Genomic DNA, 26168 nt, shown 5'->3' on the forward strand with positions numbered 1-26168 from the left:
GGGAAGAGCACAGTGGATTTTTAGGGCAGTGAAACTACTCTGTAGAACACTATAATAATAGACACATGTCATTATACCTTTGTCAAAACCCAAGGATGTACAACACCAGAGTGAACCCTAATGTAAACTATGGACTTTGGGTGATAACGTTGTGTCAGTGTAGGTTCATAGATTATAACAAATGTACCAGTGCAATGCATGATGTTGATAGTGGGGGCCAAAGGTGCTGGTGTGTGGAGGGGACCGGGGCATATGGAAAATATCTTTGCATTCTGCTTCATTTTGTTATGAATCTAAAAGTGCTCAAAAAAATAAAGTCTGTTTAAAAACAAAAATGTGCTCATTAACATCTTAGAAGCATCCAGAAGATGAACTGAAATTTACTTTCTCCAACTCAATAATGAATGAATTAACCTATTTGAGACATTTGTGGACCTGAGGGAAATACCGCTCTTGTTTCACTCACTAAGCTATCTCATTTGATATGCATTAAAAAAACTAAAAATTCAATTATTTGTATTATACTTCACTAACATGTGCTTCCCATTTACCTCTAGGTTTGAAGTTTGAGGAAATTCAAGAAAAATTTGGTGAGGAGTTCTTTAATATATGCTTTGATGAGAATGAGAGAGTCCTTCGAGCTGTAGGTGGCACATTGCAGGACTTTTTCAATGGCTTTGATGCTTTGTTGGAACACATTAGAACTTCTTTTGGAAAACAGGCCACTCTGGAGTCACCATCATTCCTATGCAAGGAGCTCCCTGAAGGTCCTCTCATGCTCCACTACTTCCACCCTCACCACATTGTGGGGTTTGCAATGCTGGGGATGATAAAGGCTGCAGGAAAGAAGATCTATCGGTTGGATGTGGAAGTGGAACAAGTTGCGAATGAGAAACTGTGCTCTGATAGTTCAAACCCAGGCAACTGTAGCTGTCTCACTTTCCTTATCAAAGAATGTGAAAGCACGAATATCACGAAGAACCTTCCACAAGGAACCTCCAAAGTTCCTGCGGACCTCAGAATTAGCATCAACACTTTCTGCAGAGCCTTTCCTTTCCACTTGATGTTTGACCCCCACATGTTAGTCCTCCAGTTGGGGGAAGGCCTGAGGAAGCAGCTCCGATGTGACACTCACAAAGTGCTCAAGTTTGAGGACTGCTTCGAGATTGTTTCTCCAAAGGTCAATGCCACCTTTGAAAGGGTCCTTCTGCGCCTGTCCACCCCATTTGTGATTAGGACCAAGCCTGAGGCTTCTGGCACTGAAAATAAAGACAAGGTAAGTGACCATGAACTTGAGATGGGTGATGGGAACTCGAAGAGTGCATAATTAGTTCAGTAAATTACATGCTGGCTGTACTTGTATTTAGGCAAGAGAGCTTAAAGTGCCATTTAGAAAATTACTGGTCCCTGGATGTATGTAATAAGATTTGGCCCCATTCCCAGCCATTTTGCATAGTGTCTGCATGTTCCATTAATTTATTTCAGCATATTAAAAGAAGACACTTATTAATACTAGCCATAGTAATTACAAAAATGATAGCACTCACTAAAAATCTGATACTGTAAACCCATGCATATTTCCACCGATGGAAGTCAAACTTTGAGGGAAATGGTAAGACTGGTTTCAGCACTGTGGGACTTGCTTTCCTTATACTTAAATAAATATAGGTAAAAAGCTAGCTACACTTTTAATACGTTCTGTTCTAAATTTCACAATCCAGGAATATCTGGTTAACATCCTAGTTCTGTCTTAAATGCAGAATAATGTATTTCCTAAAAGTTGGAAATGAAGTGACTATCTCAGGATCTGATTACATTTTAGTATTGAAATAGAGCCTCATTTCTTTAGAACATCTTCACTCCTTGAGAATACAGTGAAATCTAGAAATCTTTACTGTGAATTTCTTTGAATCCCTTTTGGGAAAATCTGGGTTATAAATTATAAATAAATTATGAAAAGATAAGAGAAATACATCTTAGAAAAGTTGAATTTAAGCAAACATATTTCCTACGGTAAAATATTTTAAAGAAAAAAGTCAACATTAAAATAAATAATAAAATAAATGTAGAGAAAATCAGCCATGACTATTTTAAATTTGATTATATGCTTTCATTGATTAAAGGGAAGAATAATGTGAATTTCCAGATTAGACATTTGAATGTACATTCAGTTTTCAGTAGAGCTTCCTTTCGATATTTTGTGTCAAGATAGATAAAGTTCCATTAGGCTATTCAGTTTGTTCCCAGGCATTTTGGGAAAGCTGTAAAAATGAACATGTTGCTCTGAGCTAAAGGAAGGAAGAATCGCAGAAACAATGAAAACTCAGTGAATGAATAATCTACACATATTCTGGCGTGTCTGCAATAATAAAATAAATGAGGAAATAACCTCCTGAAAGCAGAGTCAAAGACATTTTTGAGGATTTTATACATCATTAGTTTCATAATTTATTAATTTTTATAATTTTGAAATTCAATGGAAAAAGTTTAAACAAAATATTTGAGAAAGATGAAAGGATGCACATTCATTTAGTGTGACTCAATCAGATTAGAAAGAATCATTCTGTAATATTTTTATCATATGAGGTCAGTGAATTGCAAACATCGAAGGAAAAGCCTGAAGATTCCAATTTGGCACATTTGGATATTTTAGTCTGAATAAATTATTATTATTCATTCCTACATTGATTACACATGTTTTAAATAATATTTTTCACATGTACTGTATACATACTCAATAATTGCTACCCATTTTGAAGCTCTTTAGTTTGGAAGAAAGTTGTTAAATGTATATTTTTGTCTATATGTGTAGTTGCTTTAAAACTGGAATTATTCTATCTTTATAACATGGGGAATATTAAAGCTGTCTTACAAAAGTTCAAAATTTGGCTAGGAAGGTTTGAAGCATCTTTAGCTTTTAGAATTGAAGTTAATGTTTTGACAATGTGCCTGAAGTAGAATATCTTATTACCAATGTTAATTGTTCTATATTTTGTGCAGATTTGTGAAAAAGTAAATGCAATTTAAAGATTCTGTGTCAAATTTTCCACCCTATATTTCATCTGGCTTGTATTTCTATTTAATTTGTATACCAGGGTAAGAAATAGACATAAGGAAACGATGACTCAAATGTCACGGCCCCCTGCTAGTTCCAATAATAAGGGACTGTGCTCATTGAGAAGATGCAATTATAATTTAAACATGTTCGTGGCAGTTTAAAAATAAAGCAATAGGCAGGATTTTTAGTTAGAATAAGGACAACAGTCCTGTCATCCTTAGGTTTACATTTCTGTTTATTCACCTGGGTTTGCTGAAGTGGGGCATTTGGGAGGCTCCAGGAAATGACAAATGGCCAAATGGAAATGACAGTGAATGAAGTTGTGACAGGGAGTCGTAAGCAGGTGAACAGCATTGTTTAGTTATTATGTTTCCAAATTCCAAATTTGTGTTTTCTTAAGACATGGAAAGAAAAAAGAAAATGAGGGTTAAAATTATGATTCTGTTGATACATTTGACCGTGATATTCATTCTTTTCCCCCATATCTTTTTCTGTTAATAAATAACACCATGTTGTCTGGAGAGTCTAATTTTTTAGTGGTCTTTGATAAGAAATGCTACTTTAAAAACTAATTTAGGATATTTATTCCTTTGTCTAGCAGTAAAGGCTTTCATGATAATTGAGCTATTTTGGCTATTCACTTAATACCAATGAACCACCACCACTGCCGTCATAAAGCAAAACAAAACAAAACAAAACAAAACAAAAGAAAAGAAAAGAACAAAACAAGAGCTAATCATGCAGCTGAATGACAGTAAATTATTCAGAATGGATTGTAATGCTTTTGCTACACCATGATCTTTGCCATTTTGTGTTGTCAGTTAATGATTAACTGCATAGAGGTAGAGCATGCTTGTGAGCAATTTGATGTGATACTAATGAAAAAGAAAGCCATCATCTTAGTTCCAAAGAATTTACATCTTGATTCTGTAGTGATGAGTTATAATGACAAAAGCGTAGCAAGAGTGTAACTGAGAAGCATCTGATGCAGTAATCTTGGCCAGCCATTAATTCAACAGAGTTTTGAGGTTAGAAGGAAGTCTTCCCGATGGCATGACTGAGCTTTGATTCCCATTTTTCGGTTCCCTCTGTATCTTCTCTAAGTGATCATCCATGCCTTACATATTCTTCTGTATTTGCTTTTCCCCTGTATGGCATTCCTATATTTTTATATTTCCTTAAGCCCATCTTCCTTTTCATCATCTTTCCTTATTAGATATCAAGTATTAAATATGAATGAATTGGTTCATTATTTAAAAACAACAACAGATTCAGCATTGGTAATTGAGACTGAATTGGGAATCCATGTTAATTTGTGCTGTGTATCTTTCAGTTCATTCAAATATAATACTCTTCTGGGAACACAATTTTGTTTGCTACCTGAATCTGTGTATGCCGGGCTGCAGCTCCTTTTGCTCAAATAAATGTTTATTATTCTTTAAAAAATATAATATTGTTCTGAGAATTTGGAAGTTTGTCACATAGGTTTTTTGAGGCATTGAGAAAAAAATTTGTTGCACTCTAATATGTAATTTCGGTGTTAACATTTGGTCTTATAAACCTAACATTCACATAGGTTTCAAAGCTTTTTTGTATGAAGAGATGTTTGTACACAGGGCTGTTAGAAATTAGAGTAACAGCACATGACTTCTTTCTCTGCATTGTGAGGTCATGATGTGTGGGGGAAGTGGCAATAGAGTCAGAGAGAGGTGTCTCAGGCAATTGTGATCTTAGTAAATCCCTGTAATGTCTGAGTCACAGAATCTAGACAAATAATATTTTTACTCCTTTACAAGTCATCCTTAACATATACATTTATCTGAGCTCAGTTGATTATGAGGCTTTCTACCATCCCTATGATTCAATGAATTCAGATGTATTTTTTAAGAGCAGAGGGGAATCTGACTTTTCAACCATAAAGAGCTCACTCTATTATCAAGACTAAGTTAAAATAATTCTCTGGTTGCTCATGCTGTCAGATAACTCAGAAAGTTATTTGTGAGGATTAAATAACATACCCATGTAAAATTCTTATTATATCTTTGGACCCTGGGTTCAGTGTTGAATATGTTTATTATTATCACTTCTACCACTGTTATTATTATTGTTCCTTTCCACTTGTAACATTCCTCCTATGCATTCTCCTCCTCACTTCTTGCCGTTTAGAAGGAAGTACTGGACATCAGTAGGTTTAATAATTTTAGAGAGATAATCAAGCTCACCTAATATCTTCACAGAATGTGACTTGAGCTCTGCTTCTTGTCTTCTTAATGAAGACTAGGAGACCCTGTCACTTACTCTATAGGAGCTCTGTTTGGATCTGCTTTTTATATAGACTATCATTGTTTTAAAATCCCTAGTCTTCTTTTCAGATTCACTAGAGTTTGGAATCAAGTTTTTATCACCTGTGTCTACTAATATATTTTATGTTCACTTGTTATAGAATTTTGCTGTGCCAGTGGTTTCTAAAATAAAATGAACTCGTTAGCTTAGGCACAACCTGAAACAGCAAAGAGAATACAATAAATAACATGAGCTCTTTTGACATTTTTTTTCCTTAGCAGCAACGCTTCAGAAAACTTTAATAACATTGTGGAAGGAATCCAGCGTTTGAAATATATCATCCCTACGACAGAGCAATGGCTTTGTTGTTCATCTTCACTTTTGTTCTCAGGTTTGGAACTGAGGAAGAGCATAACAACACTTTTCTTTTTCAATCCCCAGAAATATCCTCGTATTTGTCTTGTTAATTAGAAGCTGCAAAATAAATTTAGGAAATAATTTTCATAGAATAGAGGAGGAATTAACCTATGATTTTCTGTGGTCAAATCACTTTTCAAAATGCTCCTTTATCTTTTCTAGATGCATGCCCATAGTCTTCTGACATGATGATTGAAAAGTTTAAAATCTATTTATTAATTTTAATATACCATAATGATACTCTTGAAAGATAAGTTTCATCTGACTGTCAAGGATACATTATTTGACTTCAACTTTAATTTAATTTGGGAAAATGTGAGCTTTCCTTCTCTGTTTAGGTCAGATGTTATTAGAGAATTTCAAATATTGGACAGTATTTTTAGTGGTGGACAAAATGACATTAGGACTTTCTCTATAAATTAATATTTAGAACATAGATACAAGAATTATCTGGAGTTTTCTTTGCTTTTTGTAATTATAAGTGAGAGCTTTAATATTAATTTATCATTTTTTTCTAGACCTGCTCTCTAACCAGAAACTGCCTTTTAAAGTAGGTTAGGCAAATTAGATTCTGATGCCAATATTATGAAGTTCAGCTTGGCTCTCTCTCAAATTTTTTTTAATACCCATAATGTTAGAATTACTATGTAGTGCTATGTTACTGGGTAGCTACTGTGTTCTGTATAGTCAGAGGATAAGGTAGATGATTACGTGATGAAGTATACGTTCGTTACAGTGATCCTCATGCTTAAAGTGTACATTTTGCCATGTTTTTACTTTGTTAGCAGGAAAGATTGCAGCCTGAACTTATAAAGGAGATGCCTCATACCAGAGATCAGACGTTATTTAGTTCTAGTGTTGTAGGCTCTGTGGGAGTTGGAAATTAGCACTGTTCAAATTTTTTCAGAATCTTCTTTTAATTGTACCTTTTTAACTTGGAATCATTTTGCTTTAGCTGGTATCTTAAGTATAAGTAAATTAAAAGCTGTTTTCAATGCATTTTTAGCGACCATTTTTAATGGTGCTGCTCTCTTTATTCACATTAACATTAACATTTTTTTGAAAGTATACAGTGCAATGATTTTTAGTAAATGTATATAATTGTGCAACTATCACAACAATACAGTTTTAGAACACTTTATTGCCCTCAAAAGTTTTCTTGCTTATTGGTAGTTGATCCTGCTTCTACTCTCAATCCTAGACAACGACTGGTCTACTTTCCTCCGTATAGACTTGTCTTTTCTAGACATTTCTTATAAATGCAATCATACACATATATGTCTTTTTTTTTGTCTGGCATAATGTTTTTGAGGTTTATCCATGTTCTTGCACGTATGAGCGATTTGTTCATTTTTAGTGCTGAATGGTGTTACATTGCATAGATATACCACAGTTCTTTTTACTCATTCAGCAGTCGATGGACACTGGCTAGTTTTCAGATTTTGACTATTGTGAATAATGTTGCAAAGAACGTTTGCATACAAGAGTTTGTGTTGGATACATTTCCATTTCTCTTGGTCAGATTCCTAGGAGAGGAATTGCTGTGTCATATGGTAAGTATATGTTTAACTTTTTAAAGAAATTGCCACACTGTTTAACACAGAGGCTATGTCATTTCACATTTGACAAGAAACATGAGGGTTCAAATTTCTTTACATACTTACCAACACTGGGTATTGTCACTCTTTTTCATCATAATTATCCTAGTGGGTGCAAAGTAGTATCTTTGGTTTTAATTTACCTTTTCCCAGTGACTAATGGTGTTGAGCATCTTTTCTTGTGCTTATTAGCCGTTGGTATAATTTCTTTGATTAAATGTCTATTTAAATGTTTTGTCAATATTTGTGTTGTTTGTCTTCCTACTGTTGTGATTTTTAAAATATATATTCTGGATATTATATTGACTTCAAAGGGTACTGTATTTTGAAGAACAATTTGAATTTTGATAGTACCAATATTTTATTTTATGGATTATGCCTTTGTTGTGATATCTAACAAATCTTTGTAACTCAAGACCACAGAGATTTTCTCTCTTATTTTCTTTCTTCTAGTAGTTTTATAATTTTAACTCTTATAATTAGATTTGTGGTCCATTTTGAGGCATATTTTGTTTATGCCGTGAGGGCCTAAGTTTTTGTTGTTGTTTATTTGCATATAGACATCCAATTGTATCAGTATATTTTGTGGAGAAAACTATCATTTCACCATTGTATTGCCTTTGTAACTTTGTCAAACATCAATCACCATAAAATTTTATCTAGCCTTTCTATTTTCTATTTTGTGTGTGTGTGTGGGGGGGGGGGACGGGGGAGGGAGGTGTCTCAGGTGATTCTGATGTAGGATCTGCCTGCAATTTCGGGGTGTAGGCCAGGATCCTGTCTCCTGAGACCAAAGAATGGAAACACGGACCCAGGAGAGGCAAAGAGTTTTAAAAAGAGGATAGTTTATTGAAAGCAAAACATCAGAGCTTCCGAGTGGGAGGGGGTCCTGAATGGGGGTGCCCCTATTTTTTAAAATATCTAACTTTATGCTGATAATATGTTTTAATTACTATATCAAAGTTTTGCAATTGGGTATTTTAAATCCTCCAAGTTTTTAAAATTTGTTTTAGCTATTCTAGGTCCTTTGCATTTCCACATAAGTTTTAGGATCCATTTGCCAATTTCTAAAAAAAAAAAAAAAAAAAAAAAACTTCCAGAATTTTAATAGGGATTGCACTGAATCTATAAATCAATTTAGAAAGAATAGCCATTTTAACAATATTAAGTCTTCCATCCCATGAAAATATCTCTCAATTTATTTAGATTTTCTTTATTTTTTGTGAAAAATATTGTACAGTTTTCAGTGCTCAGGCCTTGTACTTTTTTGTTAAATATGTTTCTATTCTTTCTTGATGATACTGTGAATGGATGATATTGTGAATGGAATGTTTTAAAATTTTATTTTACTAATATATAGGAAAATAAATTTTATAATACATAGGAAATTATGTTTGTATATTGTTCTTGAGTTATGACCTTGATAAACTCAGATTAGAATAGTTTAATATTATAGAATAGATAAAAATGCATTTTTTTGATAGATTCTTTAGGACTTTTTACTTCCATGATCATGTAGTCCGAGAGTTGAGACAGTTTTTCTTTTTCCTTCTCCATCTTCTCTCCGTCCCTTTTGTAGTATTATTTACTTGTTATAAACCAAGTTATATCTAATAACTATTGCAATAATTATATGTATAATGTATACTTGTAATTATACATGTTATATATTTATATCTATAAATGGGTTTTTAAAAAGGAATTAGGAAAAGAAAGGAAAAATACATTCAAGTGTATTTCTATCTTCTCATATATTTATCCACATATTTAGTAGTATCAGTGCTCTTTATTTTTTCCCATGTATACATGTATTTTCTTTCAACTTGAAGGAGTTCCTTGTACAGTAAGTACACTCACTAGCTGCAAGTTCTATTACTCTGTTCATCTGGGAATGTCTTTATTTCATCTTCATTTTTGATGGTTTTTCTGGATATAAAATTCTCAATTTACAGTGTTTCCCCCCAGCAATTTGAATATACATTTTTCTCTCTTTGGGCCTATTGTTGCCAGTGAGAAATTGGTTGTTAATTATATTGTTATTCCTCTCTGTTTCTCTGAAGGACTTAGAACATGGCGATGTGATAGAGAGTGACTGGTCTTAGGTGTTGAGGAGATTGATTGGAAAGAGAACTCATTGAGAAAGTGTCATGTGTTCTTTTAAAAGGAATATATGAGGCTCATGCAGTTCTCTCATCTCCTGGTACTGACAGGATTCCTAAAGTGGTTACTGCATTGCACCATGTGACACATTTTGTGTCCTTGCACATCCAGTTTAATTTCTTCTTTTCTTCCCTCTTTTCTTTTTCTTTTCTTTTTTTTAAATAGAGCCATATCTTTTTGTGGCTACTGTACGTTTTAATCATATGTATTTCAATTTTGTATTCCTTTTATTAATTTTTGTCTTAAAATAATGTATACTTTGTACAAAATTTGGAAAATGCAGAACATTAAGGCAAAAACATTTTTATAATTAATACCCTGAAATATCCACTGACATTTTGGAGTACCTATTTTTACTTTTTCCTATAAATCTCATTATTTATATAGTTGTAGATGATTGAGTTTAGAAAAATCTGTTTTTCTGATAAAAAAGTAATATGTGCCAATTTAGTCTTTACCATTTATTCCCAGATTTTTTTTCAGTAGTGCAGTTAGCTGTTTCTTTGTGCAGTTAGCATATTTTCTCTGATTACTCAATAGAAGTCTAACATATTTTGGCACATCTAGTATACCCATCTTTGTTCATTCCTATATAGTAATCTTGTATAATCTTCAATTTACTCTCCTGTAAAAAATATTTATGGAGAAACTTCTGTTCAGAAACTTCTGTTCTATAGAAATGTAAGTCTAGCCCTTATTAGTCAATGCTGAGATATTTTACTGAAGATTTATGGAGGTAACCCAAATATCTTCAAAGGTAAAAATATTATCACATTATTTTTATAATGTTATTTATAAAAAATAAATATTCATATTAAAGACTCTACTATTATAAGAAACAACTTCTGCGCCATTTTATTTTCATAGTGGATATGGTGTAATCTAAAAATTAATGAATTTGTGGACTAGAGAGGTTTGTCAAGGCTGTAATTCTATTTTGCAATCCCTCTTCTTCTAAAACTCAGCACATGATGCCCTTCAAAATTCAATTCAATAAAATATTTTTGAAATGCCACCTATATTTGGGTTTTCCAAGTTTAGCAGCCAATTTCCACTCCTCAAAGTGCAATGAAAACTTGATTTCTGTGATCTATTATAAATAAACATAGTAAAAGCAGTCTTTAAAACATTTTCAACTTACAGGTTTGTTTTGTGAGAAGACTATTTATTTATGCTTTTCAGCATCTATGAAATTGGACCTTTAGGAAATCCTGAAATTTTAAATAAGTCATTAGTATATGTGTCTTTAACAAGATTTGTCCAGGTTTATTTAGTTATAGAAATTATAAGACCAGTGTTCACATTTCTAGTATATAAGTGGTTAAAGACTCTGAACTCTTATTAGATCTGTTTCTATTGTACTTGAAAAATATGACCCAGAACGCTTTGATCATGTTCAACAGTATTTCCTTATTTTGTGAGGGAATGAGTAGAGTTTGCCGCATTTTGTTTTTCTGAAAAGAACCAAAGTATTTATGTTTGAAACACTTAATGATCTTGGTTTGTTTTCACTTTTCCCTTAACTGAAGACAGTGTGTGTGTTTTTCATGAAGATTCGAGGGAGTCAAAATTTATCTTACTGCAGAAGACAAGCAGGGGAAGAAATTTGATCTCCAAACTCTTTCTCTTTGAAGGAGAGTTCAAGAACTGTATTTCTTTCCAGGATAGACTTATCTGTGATGTAGTTGGTGGTTAATATTAACAGTGATTATGATAACACGTACAACTCCTTAAAGTGAATGAGATGTCTAGTTCACACATCTCAAAATTATGAGTGAATGAATGAATGACTCTGTTGATCATTCAGCACTGGCTTCAGAATTCTTCCTTTCACTTTATGAAAGGGATGAGGGACTCTCTCTATCTCCATCTACATATATGGAAAACTTATGTTATGATCTATGGTTCCTTGCATTTCCATATTTTCTAATATAGATGTTATTATGAGTACAATAAAAAGTGTAGCTTTAATATTAGAATTCTAAAAAAAGTTAGAATTACAATTAATAAGAGTTGGAAATAAGTTCTTCTAAACATTTTACATTGAAAAGATTCTGTGCCACTCTGATGCATTTTCTAGGTAGGTTATAAATTCTTGTAATCATAATATCTTTATGAGACTAATTATGATAACTATTGTCAGTGGTTTAATTACCATTCTACTCTGCTGTTTGGTTTTAGAGACTTTTTCCATACTACAAGTTGTTTATTATTCTGTGAAATAATTATTCTGTGAGATGTTACTTTACACATAATTATATTCTATATAAACTCAAAAGGATATAAAGTTTTGTGAAGTTAGAGTCCTTGCTTATTCCATTAATTTACAGAAATAAATAATATCTAATAAGTTATTTACAAGTTCTGTTTTCTGTTTCTTTATAATTCTTTTGATTTTATGGGGCTATGTATTTCATAGTTATGATATTTCAGTCTGTCAGTTTTTCCATTCATAAGTAGATACTTTTCTAAACTTTTATTTTATTTCGACAAGACACTTAATATCTACCCTCTAACAAATTTTTAAGTGTACAATACAATATTGTTAACCATAGACACAGTGTTGTGCAGCGATCTCTAGAACTTACTCATCTTGCATTATTGAAAAGATATTCCTGTAGATATGACTTTTTAAACTTGAATACACTACTAAATTACAGAAGAGAATGAACAATTTTGTATGTGAGAAAAAGTATTCCAACTTTCTGTCACTGATAGGGATCATTTGACACTATAAAATGTGTTTGATTTTCTTAAAGAACATTATCTTGGAAAAGTTACATGTAGTTTGATCTCCTTAGCTTTACCCAGGCATTTTTTTAAAGAGAACCACTGTTCTACAGTGTGATTTTCTAAGCATCGCCAGTATTCAATTTCTAAGTTAGCTTCTCATCACTATCATATAACAATTTAAAGTAGTTGAATTGAAAAAATGTGTTTGACAGTATTCTTAAAGTCTAAATATAGAGTATATGTACATCTGCTTTGTTTCCCTTAACCACTAATTTAATAATTCCAAGGGGAAGAAATAATTAAGTAGGTCTGGTATGAAACATTCTTTATAATCTGAACAAGGGTTTGATATCATGTTTCCCGAAGGAGGAAAAATATTCTCATAAATTTTTAAATGCTTTTGTTATGTGTACAAAAATTGACTTCAGTACACTATTATTTTTCTATTTTTACCCTTGATAATTCTTGACTCATTGTACCAAAATTATATTTACTTTTACCTATCATACTGTCATAGGATTTCCTTGTTTAACTTTTGATTATATTCCATTCACTCCCTACCCTGCTCAGGAATTTCTATCACCTAAATTTATGGTTTATGTCAAGATTTTAAATTTATTTTATTTGAGATACCGCATTCCTTAATTTTATCTGTCTCCTTTATCATTGTTTGTATTTAATGTTTGAGTTGGCTTTTTTGGTTTAGCAAATTGGATTGACTAAGACATTATTTTTAACATATTGTAAGTTTCACTATATTTTTGAAAAGCACATTTTATGATTGAGAAGGAGCCTTCTAGTGTTGATAGCATGGATTCTAAAGGTTACTGGTCAGACCAATCATTGACTTATTTATAAACTATTACATATTATAGTGTAGACGTTATTTTTCTGTATTACTATATAAAATGTCAAAAATCATTTTATTCATTTTATCAAATATTAGAGTTGAAAACTATTATCATCTAATTATTTATCCCATTTATTTTCTCAGAATTAATCAAAACACTAAAAAATCCATTTTTATTTAACTGAAATTGAGGCCCAGAATGCCTGACATCATTTATCTTTTCAGAACTAAAGATAATTTAAAACAGTTTTCATACATCTTAGTATAGAATTGACTGGCAATAGGAGAGAAGAGAATGTGTTCTAAAGTTCTACCAGTGAGGTACAGATGAAGAACATATTTTGTATGGCAGTTATTGTAAAGGATTAATAAAGTTAATTGAAATTTAAAAGTGACATGAATTTTTTAAAAATTGGTGACTTCTTCCAGTTTTTGGTAAAACTCTTAGTTTCTGGTATATATATATTCATATATATATATGAATTTTACCATTATACACATACACACACGTATATATGTATTCTTGAAGTCTAAATATAGAGTATATGTACATCTGCTTTGTGTGTATATATATATATATATATATATATATATATATATATATATATATATTTAAAAGATCTTTGGGACTACACCTTTTGAAAACATTCTCAGGATTTTAATGAGCTTTGGGAAAATAGTTTGCAAATGCCTGACAGGCGACATAATAGTTTCTTGCTACCCTGTAAAGATAGTGAGTATGATGACAACGATGATGTGTACTTACTCAGTGTTTAATACCAGGCCCTCTTCTAAACATTTTATATATATTATCTCATTTAATTACTATAAACAACTCTGTGAGGTAGGTACTGTTATTAAGGCCCACTTTATAAATAAGGAAACTGAAGTACATAGCCATTAAGAAAACTTTACTGAAGTTGTATTTCTAGTACATGCCAAAGGCAATATTTGAACTCAAATGGTCAGGCTCCAGAGACTGTGCTACAGTATATGGCCTGACATAAACTTCATTAGTATATTCTGCTGAAGGACTATCACTGTATATATATATATTTAATGTTTATTGCTAAAGGGACTGTTATAGGCACTGCACAAGTTTCTTATTCTTAGAGTCTAAGATCAATGTGGGAAATAAGATATAAAATATCAATGAAGGTCATAATGAAAACAGAAGATATAAAATGTTTGCCATTGATTTAATGTCAGTCTGAGATTATAATGCTCTTTCTTTGAGATAAACTAAGTTTTTTTTTTAATTAAAGTTTATTGGGGCGACAATTGTTAGTTAAGTTACATGGGTTTCAGGTGTACAATTCTGTGATACATCATCTATATATCGCATTGTGTGCTCACCACCCAGAGTCAGTTCTCTTTCCATCAACATATATTAGATCCCTTTTACAAACCTCATCTACCACCACCCTTCCCCCTTCCCCTCTGGTAACCACTAAACTATTATCTGTGTCTGTGAGTTTTTGTTTCTTCATTTGTTTGTCTTGTTCTTTTGTTTTCAGTTTTATATACCACATATCAGTGAAATCATATGGTTCTCAACTTTTTCTAACTTATTTCGCTTATAATAATAATCTCAAGATCCATCCATGTTGTCGCAAATGGCACTATTTCATCTTTTCTTATGACGAATAGTGTTCCATTGTGTATATGCTAAATTTCTTTTTAAATGTCACATTTAGGTAATTCTTTGGATTGTCCTATGAGCATAAGTATAAATGATAAAGTATGCTATTGGAAGTAGTTTTTTTAATGGAGAAAACTGTGTTCTATTTCTGGAAGATTGAAATAATTTAACTTTCTTATTTGTTATAAAATCATAGGCAATTCTAATGCTATCTTGATTTATTTATATAATATTCTTAAAGTCTTAAGTCTATCATTGTCCTTCCTGCTTTCTTCAATAGAGTTTTTTTTTTTTTCTTAGACAAGGATTGTATTTTAATAACGTGTGCTCTATACAGGAGAGTAAGAATTACACTTGTGAAGCAATAGGGAAGCATGTTTTAGAGCAACTTTTAAAATAGTAACTAAAATTTTTGTTGACCACTTCTTCAGCATTCTCATATTTTTACATTAACTGTAATCAGAAACACTTTTATTATTACTTCTGATGATTATGTTGCGGTTAATCTTCTCTCTGAGCATATTTTTTTCCAATTTTTTTTTGTTTGTTTCAGGTGTACAAAACAGTGTAATAGTTAGACATTTACACCCCTCACAAAGTGATAACCCCATCCCCCAATCTGCTATCCCTCTGACATCGTATATAGCTGTTACAATTCCATTGACTCTATTCCCTATGCTGTACTCCACATCCTGTGACTATTAAATTACAATTGACATTCAATAGCTGAATAATATTGAATGTCAACTGTTTTGTTGTATGTTTGTTTAAAAGTTCCCACAACATTGCATTAATATTACCTCTTCCTAATGTCTGATTGACAATGGTACGTTTATGGGGATGTGGCTCTGTGCCTTCAAAAGAAGTCCTGGGAATTCATCTGGGCTAGTTACATGCATGACCCAGGCTCTATATTACGTTCTTTCCCTTCATTTTTAGTCAGATATGTCAAGTTTTCTTTATTGTTCTACCCCTAACATTAACCATTATCTGATATACAGCAAGCACTCGGAAATGTTTGCCGAGGGAGTGTCTGAGGGAGTGTCTGAATGATTTTGTAATTCATTCTGTTTTGTTGTTAAGGTTAAAGTGTGAGATATATGTGACAACATTTTGTAAAGTACATTTTAATTTTGGGGTATTCTCATAAATATTCATTAATTAGTGGTCATATTTAAGCTCTCACTGTTAATGTAAAATAATTTGATTACTTAAACAGTACTTCTCTGTCATTATAATCTGCCTGGCATAAAATAAAAAGGATTACAAATAAAATCCTAATGAACTAATTTCTTGTTAATGGTTCCCCATTTATGATTATTAGTTTAATTTCAGTCATTGCCCGTAACATAAGTAATTCAGTCTTATTATAATTCTCGTTTTTTTGTAGCATGTTTCTACAATGGATATTCCAAATTTTGACCTTAAGTCCTTAGTCACTTTTATTTCCCATCTTCCTTTGCCATTGCTGCCTACATCTATTTAGTCATGATTCAGTTCAAGACCATTTATTAAACACTTATTTCATTATAAGCATATTGAGAATGCACATATAAATATGACACATTTCCAGCCCTCAAGGAATCTCTTATCACTCACTATCTGTATTGTGTATTTTTTGTTTCTGTGTCTGTCTCTCTCACTAAATTGTGAGTTTATTAAGAACACAAACTATATCTTATCCACTAGTATTTCTTGAGCACCCCATACAGTACTTGGTATAAAGTAAGCATCAATTGTTGATTAAATGAATAAGCTCATAAAGATTTTATCCTTTATTTTGAGGGACATATAAAACTATTTCAATTCAAATTTTTCTTTTACCTTAACATTTTAAGGTAAGAGGGCAGGCATTTGTAATTGCCATTTGTAGAAATGATTTACCATATGCTATGGTGCTAGCAGCCTGTCTGCTGATATCTGTCCCAGAGTCATTTTCATGAGGAAAGTAAACTATGCAAAAGCTAATTGTAGGACTGTTATGAGTTTAACACTTGTTTGTTTATTTATTTTACTTTTATAGAGTAGGTACTTTTTTGGAGTTGAGTTGACGCGCATCTGATGACAAGATTGTACTTCGGGATAAAAATAAGCATATATCTTAATAAATTGAGTAACTTCATTAAATTTTGAGAACCTACTTTGTGTTAGTCACCGTGTTGTGCTAGATATTTAGGATACACTGATTAATAAGCCATCTGTAGTTAATGATTCCACCTCCGTGAAGGGCAAGACGAAGTTCATTGTAGTAAACACCATATACATTGTGGTAACTGGTAAAATGGAAGGGTTTTGTTTTTGTTTTTGTTCTGTGCTAGTTTGCTTAGTTGATGTTCATCAAGTGCTTATGGTGAGCAAGGTCTTAGACTAAACATTTTATATACACAGTCTTATAAGAAAATTGAGATGTGAATATTGTGTTGTGGGACCATCAAACAGTGAATAATTGGTTCTTTGTAGAGGACTGGGAGAAGGAAATGGGGAATAGGACAATGACATGATCATATTGGATAAGGGACAGTGCTAAAAGATTTATTTAAAGCATATTCTTAATAAAAGAGAGGCTGGTTTTCACCAGAATTGTTTTAGTCTTTTAGTCATCTTTGAAGCCTTTTTTGGATCACATTTTGTCTTGAGGATCACATTTCTGGCATGAATCCCTGGGAATATGAGGAAAGGACATCTTAGAATATTCCAGTTGGCTGGAAGTGTGGAAACATCTGATGAATTTTTCTGGTCATGTCCAGTAGGAGCAGAAATCATGCTTCAAGTTTTGGTGTCGGAGCAATTCAGGATATGGGAAATTGAGTTCTGTGAACATGGAAATAATGATGAGAAACCCATAAACAAGATTTAAAAATAGGTGACTTTTATGCCCTGTTCCTTGCTTTTCCCATGGTGTCACATAATTACATTATATTGCACATGGACTGAGCAAGACAGAGTGTATAGCTTAACATTGTAAGTTACACAGAGTTGACCTTGTAAGTTATACAGAGTTGAGCTTATAACCTGATACCTTTCACTGGTTTTAGAACACACTACATATATTGAGTTGATTATAAAACGTGAAAATAAAAGTAAAAGCTGGGCTCTTGATAAGATTCTAAATGTCATAAAAATTTCAGAGAAAGCAGAGATTCCGCTGCTTTTCATTACTAGAATTTCATTGCTTTAAGCAGTTAACGAAGCACTGAAGTACCATTATTTGAGAGTAATTGCAATAAGGATGGTCTAAATGAGGGGAACTCACGAAACATAGATTTTTGTTTTATAAAGAGATGCAATTTTGTTACAGTCAACTTCATTCAGTATTGTTGAAAGAAACCAACAATGTTCTGCTACTCACTTGAACTGCTAACATGGTGTTAACAAGAAACAGCTTATAGGACTTGCTTTAATGGCTTTATAAGAGTCATATGAAATTATATGATTCAAATGGCAAATAATTGGCAAGGTTTAAACCATTAAACATGGTCCACTTTCTTTTAATAGATTAAAATTGCCCTGAAATAGCAATCTTATTTATACTTTTAATGGGGTTTAATAAATTTATACTTCACCCTCTTTGATACACATTTTGAATTGGTGCTATATAATTTAATGCCTTTTTCATTTATTTCCATTGATAGAAGTAAAGTAATTAGTCTGCACTTCTGCATGCTAATTAACTCAGTTCCAGCCTAGTTCTGGGTCAGTCTGTCTTGTGTGTCTCCTCTAGTCCTGGGTAACTGTGGATAGCCTGACCTATTCTCAAGTTATCTGTTGAAAGACTATGAAAGCAGCTGTTTGTAACTCTAAATCATTTCTTTTTGAGACTAAGAATTGTTCCTTTCTTAATCTCCTGCTCATGTGACATGGTTTTCAGAGATTGTATATCCAGTTTGTCCCCCAAGGGACAGGCTCTCATTTTGCCACTAGGTCCTGAAGTGAATGCCGTAACCTAGATGTGGTCTGGTCGGGAAGGATTGGGAGTACTTGATGTGGGAACTAGGCTTCCATTAATATACGGTGCTTTTTTTTCAGGAAACATTATGCTTTGGGCCCATATTGAATTGGTAGTCAATCACCATGCCCAAATTATTTTGAAGTAAACTGTCTTAAATCAGGTCTTCTGTTTGCCTTTGAATTTAGTTTTTGTGTAAATTATTTATCACGTTAAATCTCATCATGTTAATTTTAGCCTGTTGATCTAGTTACTGAAATATTTTTGAAGACTCATTTGTCTTCAGAGTATTAGATATTCCTTCTATAAGGCTGCGTTTCAGTGTGTCTTCAAAAATGAAAAGGGAATGGAGGAAAATACAGTAGGGAAATCCTATCAAAGAACACATGATATGATGCTATTTTGAATGTTTTAATAATAATTGTTGGTATTGTCATAGTATATACTTCCCAGTTTTACTGTGATAAAAATCTTCACTCATATTTACATATGCTGTTAGAGGTAATTACTAACGATGCATCATAATTACATCTGTTCAAAGCACATAAAACATCATTATTAAATATTTTTTCTTTCTACTAGGATAACCAATTTTCCTATTTTAATTATTTATAAATATTTTAAAGTAAATTTAGTAAATATATTTATGTAATTGTTACCGTGATTGACAGTTTAAAACTCTTTTTCTAGGACTTCACAGTGTGTTTAGTTCACTTCAGAAAACACCCATAAAATTGTTCCTACTAAACAATAAATCAACGTTTTTTTCTTTATATTCTCTGATTACATACTATTTGATGATGACAATGATGATGATGATGATGATGATGATTAAATCTCCTAGAATTTAGTCCCTGGAGCTTTTATGTCTGTTTCTATTGTCTCTGGAATTAAAAAAAAAATAGGTGTAAACAAGGAAACCACATTGTCTTATGCTGTACGTCACTTACCTATATGATGATGAATTGCTAGCTATCTTCCAATATTCAGAAATACCTACCCTGTATGAAGCTTTTCTTAACTCCCTCAAATAAAACTGAACAGCTACCCATCTTTAAATCCCCTCAGTGCTCTGCCCATATGTCTAACAGAATACCTATAATATTTGATTTACTCCTTAAATTTTCTTGTTATACACAGAGTATAAACATTATCGCATCTATTTTCGTATAATTTGTCCAATGACAATGACAATCAAGTGATGGGCCATATCATAATTCTCTTTTTAATGCCAGTACAAAGACCAATATCAGGTGTGGTATAAACAATAAATATCATCACATGAAAACGAGGTAGTGAATGAATTCTGTCCCTAGTCCTTTCCCTGCTCTCAGGTCGCTGGTCAGTGCCCTTCTGACACTGATTTGCTCCTCGTCTACAATTTCCTGCTTTCCACTCCCTTTTAACTTAATTTTACCCGGTTTTCCAATAGAAGAGAGCTTTATTCCTTGCCTTTTCTTGATATATGTGAATGAAAGGGAATAAATGGCTAAAATAATTCTGGGGCTACTATAATTTTTTGGTCAAGAAAAAAAGGTTTCTTTTCTTTTGAAAGGTTTACCTTTGTTTTAAAATGTTACTAGGTCAAGAAAGCAGGCTAAGAGATACTTGTGGACAAGTGTTTACAACTATTAAGTTATTTTTGTGAGTCATTGCACTAACTAAACGAATGTGTAACTAGCGAGGAGTGACATTACTACTTTTAAAAATAAACATGCTGCACATTTGTTGTTTTAAGGGAGGTTTTCAAGAGAAAATGGAGACTTATAAGTTAGGAGTCAACAGAATAGGAGCCTAACCAGTGGCAGAACAGAAGTTATGAACTGCGTGAGCGGCTTCTAAGGCATACATTTGCCTAAGCAGGCAGGACTGGCACTGGGCTGGGAGAACCCATCTCTACCACGGGGCAGATTTTAGCACACAGGAGTGGTGAGCCTGACATAAAGGTGGTGTTCACACAAGTTCAGCCGTCTCATGGTGAAAGGGTGCTGCAAAGAGGCAATTTTCAGGGAGCCATAAAGACTTAATTCAGCCTGAGGCACCGTGATATTGGTCACCATGGGCAGTTTATGAGTGACCAGCCAAAGTGTGTGCCATCACTTCCTGCCTAAGACAATCACCAGCTATGTGTTTGAATCAGCTTTGTAACAACAAGTAGGTAAGTGGAAGGTGTGGCATACAAGTAAACTGAAAGGAAAGGAATGGAGGAAATGAAATCTTATTAAAGACTGCCCCCCACCCCCTCCAGGCCCTTAATTCATTCAACATGTATATCCTATGGGTCAAGAAATGTAGGTATATAAGTTATTACTAACTTAATTTTTACAATAATGCTATGAGGTTTTAAATTTTTTTCTTTATAAATAAGGAAACCGGAGCTCAATGGACTAGAGTAATTTCTAGAAGATAGTAAGCTTTAGAATCAGGTCTTAATGGCCCTCGTACTGGAACCCTCACTCACAGAATCATAGAAGGACTTAAGAGCATTAACATTTATAAGGGATCCTTTTCCAACCTCTAGAAGGAAGAGGTGCTAACAATGGTATGTGCTCCCCCCATCCCCCCACCCCCCAGAGCCATGGAGGCAGCCAAGTATAGCCCTGGCTTGGAAAACTGAGAAGTGCATGCTCCTGCCAAGATCCATCAGCACCATTGACTGCTGATCATTTCTAATAATACAAGGGAACCAAAGAGTTGTTACATTAAGACCCCAAATATATTGAGAACTACAGTTATTCTTGTGCCAGTTGAAGTCAGTCTCTGTCAAAGGAAAAGGAAGAAATGTGGGGAGAAGAGTCAGGTATAATCAATGTTGCTGAAGACCAGGATTGTATTCTACAGGTTGTAGTTCATGATATCGGGGGATGCTATTCTAGGAGGGAATAGAGTGCAGCTCACAAAGATACCAACAAGTGTGTTAAGTAGCCTACTCGCTGACCTAACCAAGAGGTCTTTTCCTTGCAACTTAAAGTGGCAATTAACAATGAAGTTTAGACAAGTTTAGAAAACCAGATGTCAGAAGGCATAGAAAGAAAACGCTGTTGTACACTAACTGACAGAAAAAGCAGCAAAGAGGAGTCAAGAACAAAAATTACAGCCTGTGAAAAATATATACTGATACATATTTATGGGTAATAAATTGAGACAGGTAGTTTAGTGTATTATAGTCCCATGGGGAACATCACTAATACTTAGCAGTGTTGTGACTCAATGGAAAAGTAAGCTTTGTTTTGGAAAACTGAGCTAAGAGAAGCAGAAGATTAGCAAAGAAGTACATGCCTGGGTAAACCAATCAATCAAAACACGAATGCATTATAGGGATAGTTTAAAAGAGAGATAAATAAAACGATGGTTTCATGGGAGTATACCCTAAAGAGAAGATGGCCAGATGTGACTGATGCTTTCCTAACAGAAATTGTTCAACACAAAGCTAAGATGTATGTAGACACTTCAATTTTCCAGATGTCAGTTAAAAATCTATTGGCAATTTACTGAAAGCAGAGCACATGATATGAATTTTTTACTTGCTTTGATGAAAATGTGATCTTTTAGAACATATGTAAAGAATTATGGAAATTGACAGGTGAATTCTTCTGACATATTTCTTTCAAGAAAGGATGGTTGGTTGTGGAAATAAAAAGTGATAAGGATCTTGAGAGAACACGATCATAAAGTCCTAGATTTCATAATAGCCAAGAAAAGGAACACTGAATAGTTAGATAAGCACCCTGGACTTTAGAGAAGTAGAAACCAGAAGTTCTAGAAAAGATTAAAATATGATTTCATGGAATAAGATTCTAAAATATGAAATGGAAATCTCTCTCTCTCTCTCTCTCTCTCTCACACACACACACACACACACACACACACCACTCAATATTTAAGAAAGACTTCACTTAAAGGAAACATTAAGTAGTAAATTAAAAAAATGATCAAAAGTTAATTACAAGGTCCAAGCAACTCTTTTACAATAATTAACTTTCCAGTCATTAATTTGTCCTGTATTTGTTCATTTATAAATTATAGATCACCTAATATATACCAGGTGTATAAAAATTTAGATGTTTGTCTTTTAAAAGTGTTTATAAAATAATAGGTTATGAATTGCTTATAATCTATTCCTTTTAGCTTCCACAAACTGTTGTTAATTTGGAATTAAAAGAGTCAGTCTAACTTAAAAACATATAGTAAAATTTAGTAAATCTTAACAATTATTAACACATTGTCTTTAAATTGAAAAATTATTTTAGAACTTTCATTTTCATTTATTTTACTTGTGTGAGATTTGCCGTTTGTCTAGAAGTAGGAAATAACTGGATTACTTTTGTAAGATATACCCCTGCTTTTAAACACTTTGTACATTTTTAACGTTAAGTTTGGGCCAGATTGACCAAAATCTTCAATGTGAGTTGAGGAATAGATTTTCCTTGAACACAATTAAACGCCATTAGAAGTTTGCTATTTATCTTTTTATTAAGTAACATTTTATACAGACAAAATAATATAATCTATATATAATATAAAGTTATAAAGAACAAAGTTAAAATACTAGCTTGTGGACCTATTCCCTAATGTAACACAATTTAAACATTCCCAGTTTTCTACTGGTCAATTCCCTGAATCCACTCTTACTTCAACCTCTGAGTCTGCACTACTCCACCCACTAAGAAATAATCATCCTGGGTTTATGTTATCACTTCTATTTTTGTTGTTGTTGTTTTGTTTCTAATGGCCTTCTAATGTAAATATCTCTAAATGTATATTGTTTACCTTTTCTTGTTTTTGAGTTTAGGAATGAACTAATTCATGTAGGATCCTCTAAGCAGGTGCGTAAATGACATCTTGAAATTACTTCCCTAAGAATAACTGCTGATAATTGAGAGTCTACACTATGATCCAGGCTCAGGATTACCAGTATTGATTTACTCACATTGAATACAACAGGTGAATAAAATAGGTATTATCATCTCCATTTTAACAATGATTAGAGAACATTAGTAAGTTAAAATATTTATTTGCATCTATAGAATGATCATTTTGAAACAAAGACATTTTTAATATTTTTTGCCAAACAAGTATTTTTCCTGTACATCTAAATGGACAATAAATAAGATTGATGTATCAGCTGCTGTCATTTATGATTTGCAAACTAGTTTACATTTAATATTTAACCTAAGAAGCACTTTATGCTTTTGACTAAACTGTCAAATCTTTGTCTTTAATGCTTTAATCAAAAGAATGCTTCTTGTGACCAATGTTTAGAAAGCTGTCTTTTTATAAACATAGTCACAACTTAATGTATTGGTCTTAGTGTATTTTGATCACGTTCTTTATGTATCTTATTCCCCTGAGTGCCCTCATTCCCCTTTGTGTATTTGTGCAGTGAGAGTGGTGTTAACCACGACAGATGAAAAACGCTGTGTCGGTAGAAGCTCCTCTATTTCAGGTTAGATTTCAGAAGGCTTTTATTTGGGTTGTTGATAAATCCAAAGGGAATTCAGCTTGTAATGCCCAAAAGCATGCATAAAAAATAAGTGTGAGATTTAAAATACACAATGGTGTGAAATCTTAAATTTAAGCATAATCCTTTTTCAGTTGGTTTACCTGACTCATCTGTGTCAACTATGGGTTGAAGCAAGAAGGCTTTTTTTTGATGGTCTCCAAAAGTGACTTAGAAATACTTCAGTGACTACTGAATCCCCAATAAGATGGTCACCATATTTCATTCATATTCTTGAATAAGCTTTTACCGTACCCAGGATTAACATTAAGCCTGCAAATATGCGAAGTTCTAGTCACACTTTCAAAAGTTTTTTCATCTTTCACTGATAAATTGTTGATTGCATGAACATGGCACTTTTCATACGTGCTGTGACTTAATCTTAGTGATTGCCTTAGATTTTGCAATATACACATATATTTACAACTATATATTTACAAGTTCACTTTCAAATGACACTACACTGCTTCGTGTACAGTGCAAATAGGTATCTTATAGCAGAGCATGCCCAGTTCCTTTCTCTATTCCTTACAACATTGCTCTCATTCATTTCACTTATCCACCTGCTATAACCACACGATACATTAGTATTATTATTACTTTGAATAAAGTTACATATTAGATTAATTAAGAATAAGGAAAATAAGATTTTAGTTTACATTTATTTATTCTTTTTCCAATGCTCTTTCTTCATATAAATCCAAGTTTCTGACCTATATCATTTTCCTTCTCTCTGAAGAGCTTCATTAACATTTTCCTGATGGGCAGGTTTGCTAGCAATGAATTTCCTCAGTTTTTGTTTTTCTGAGAATGTTTTTATTTCTCCTTTACTTTTAAAGTATCACTAATATAGAATTCTAAGTTGATATGTATTTTTTAATTTCAACACTACACATTTCACTCCACTCTCTTTTTTTGCATTATTTGATCCAAGAGAAGTTGTTGATTTTCAGTTGTTCAACATTTTTTCTTGTTTGAAGACAGAGTGACAACTTCTAAGCTCTTTACATTCAGGGCTGAAACTGGAAGTCCCCTTGAGACTTAGTCTTTGTCTTTCAAAATACTTTTTACCATTGGAAAATTCCAAACATCCACACAACATTCTTAGTTTTCTTAGATTTTCAGGTTTTAAAATGTTATTATTTTTATTTAATTTTCCTTGTACTTTGTTCTCTTTGTATTAGCACTTTGAATATTGTCACTTTATTTGCACTTACTGGATATGGTACGGCTAGTATTATTGTTAAACTATCTCGAAATCCAAAGCAGGAATGACAAACCAACCAACGACTCTTTACTACATGATCAAGCAGCTAAACGGGCTGTCATCACCATTTGCTGATGCCCCAGAAGAATTCCGAAGTGGAATTTTTTTTATCTCTAGAAAAATTTTAAGTAGAATCATTTTTCACATGAATTATGTAGATCATAGTAGAGCTGTGAAAGGGTATTGTGGTGGTGTGATCTAGTAAGGTCAAGGGCTTGTCCCTGGAAGAAAATCTGTGTAGGCACTGATGCCCTCAGGGTAAGTTAAGAGCATTTGGTGTATGGTACTTGCTCTACTGTAATTACTTGTATTACCTGCCTGATTACCCTGCTAATAACTTTTTTGTCCTTTATCTGATACAAATCAACAATTTGACAAACATTGGCACTCCTCTAGTCTTTGCCCCCATTATCCACGTGGATTGTACTGAATCAAGTTTAGTACTCTTTCTACACTGTGACTAAGAATATTTTGGCTCTCAAATATAGGGCATTTTCCCGTATAAAAAAATCCGTTTGGAATTTGAGAATAGTGGGATAAACTTTAGTATTTTGATTTCAATAATTTGGAGATGAAGCAAGATATATCCATAAATTGACGTAGCACATTAGGTTTATACCTGGGTACTCTCACTTGGCGCTTGGATTTATATAAAGAGCTTTACTTTGTGTGTGTGTGTGTGTGTGTGTTTCATAGATCAGACAAATTGTGTTG

General features: G+C 32.8%; 1 protein-coding gene across 1 annotated transcript in view; it reads left to right on the forward strand.

The window, feature by feature from the left end:
* GUCY1A2 (guanylate cyclase 1 soluble subunit alpha 2) overlaps window positions 1-26168 on the forward strand; it is a 271854-nt gene that overhangs the window by 75442 nt on the left and 170244 nt on the right. The window contains exon 4 of the mRNA XM_074335531.2: window positions 558-1276. Coding sequence (XP_074191632.1) covers window positions 558-1276 — 719 coding nt within the window. The remainder of the gene's footprint in view (window positions 1-557; window positions 1277-26168) is intronic.

This window comes from Rhinolophus sinicus, chromosome 14, assembly GCF_057876585.1.
Source record: "Rhinolophus sinicus isolate RSI-liver-muscle chromosome 14, RSI-T2T, whole genome shotgun sequence".
NCBI classification, from domain to species: Eukaryota; Metazoa; Chordata; class Mammalia; order Chiroptera; family Rhinolophidae; genus Rhinolophus; species Rhinolophus sinicus.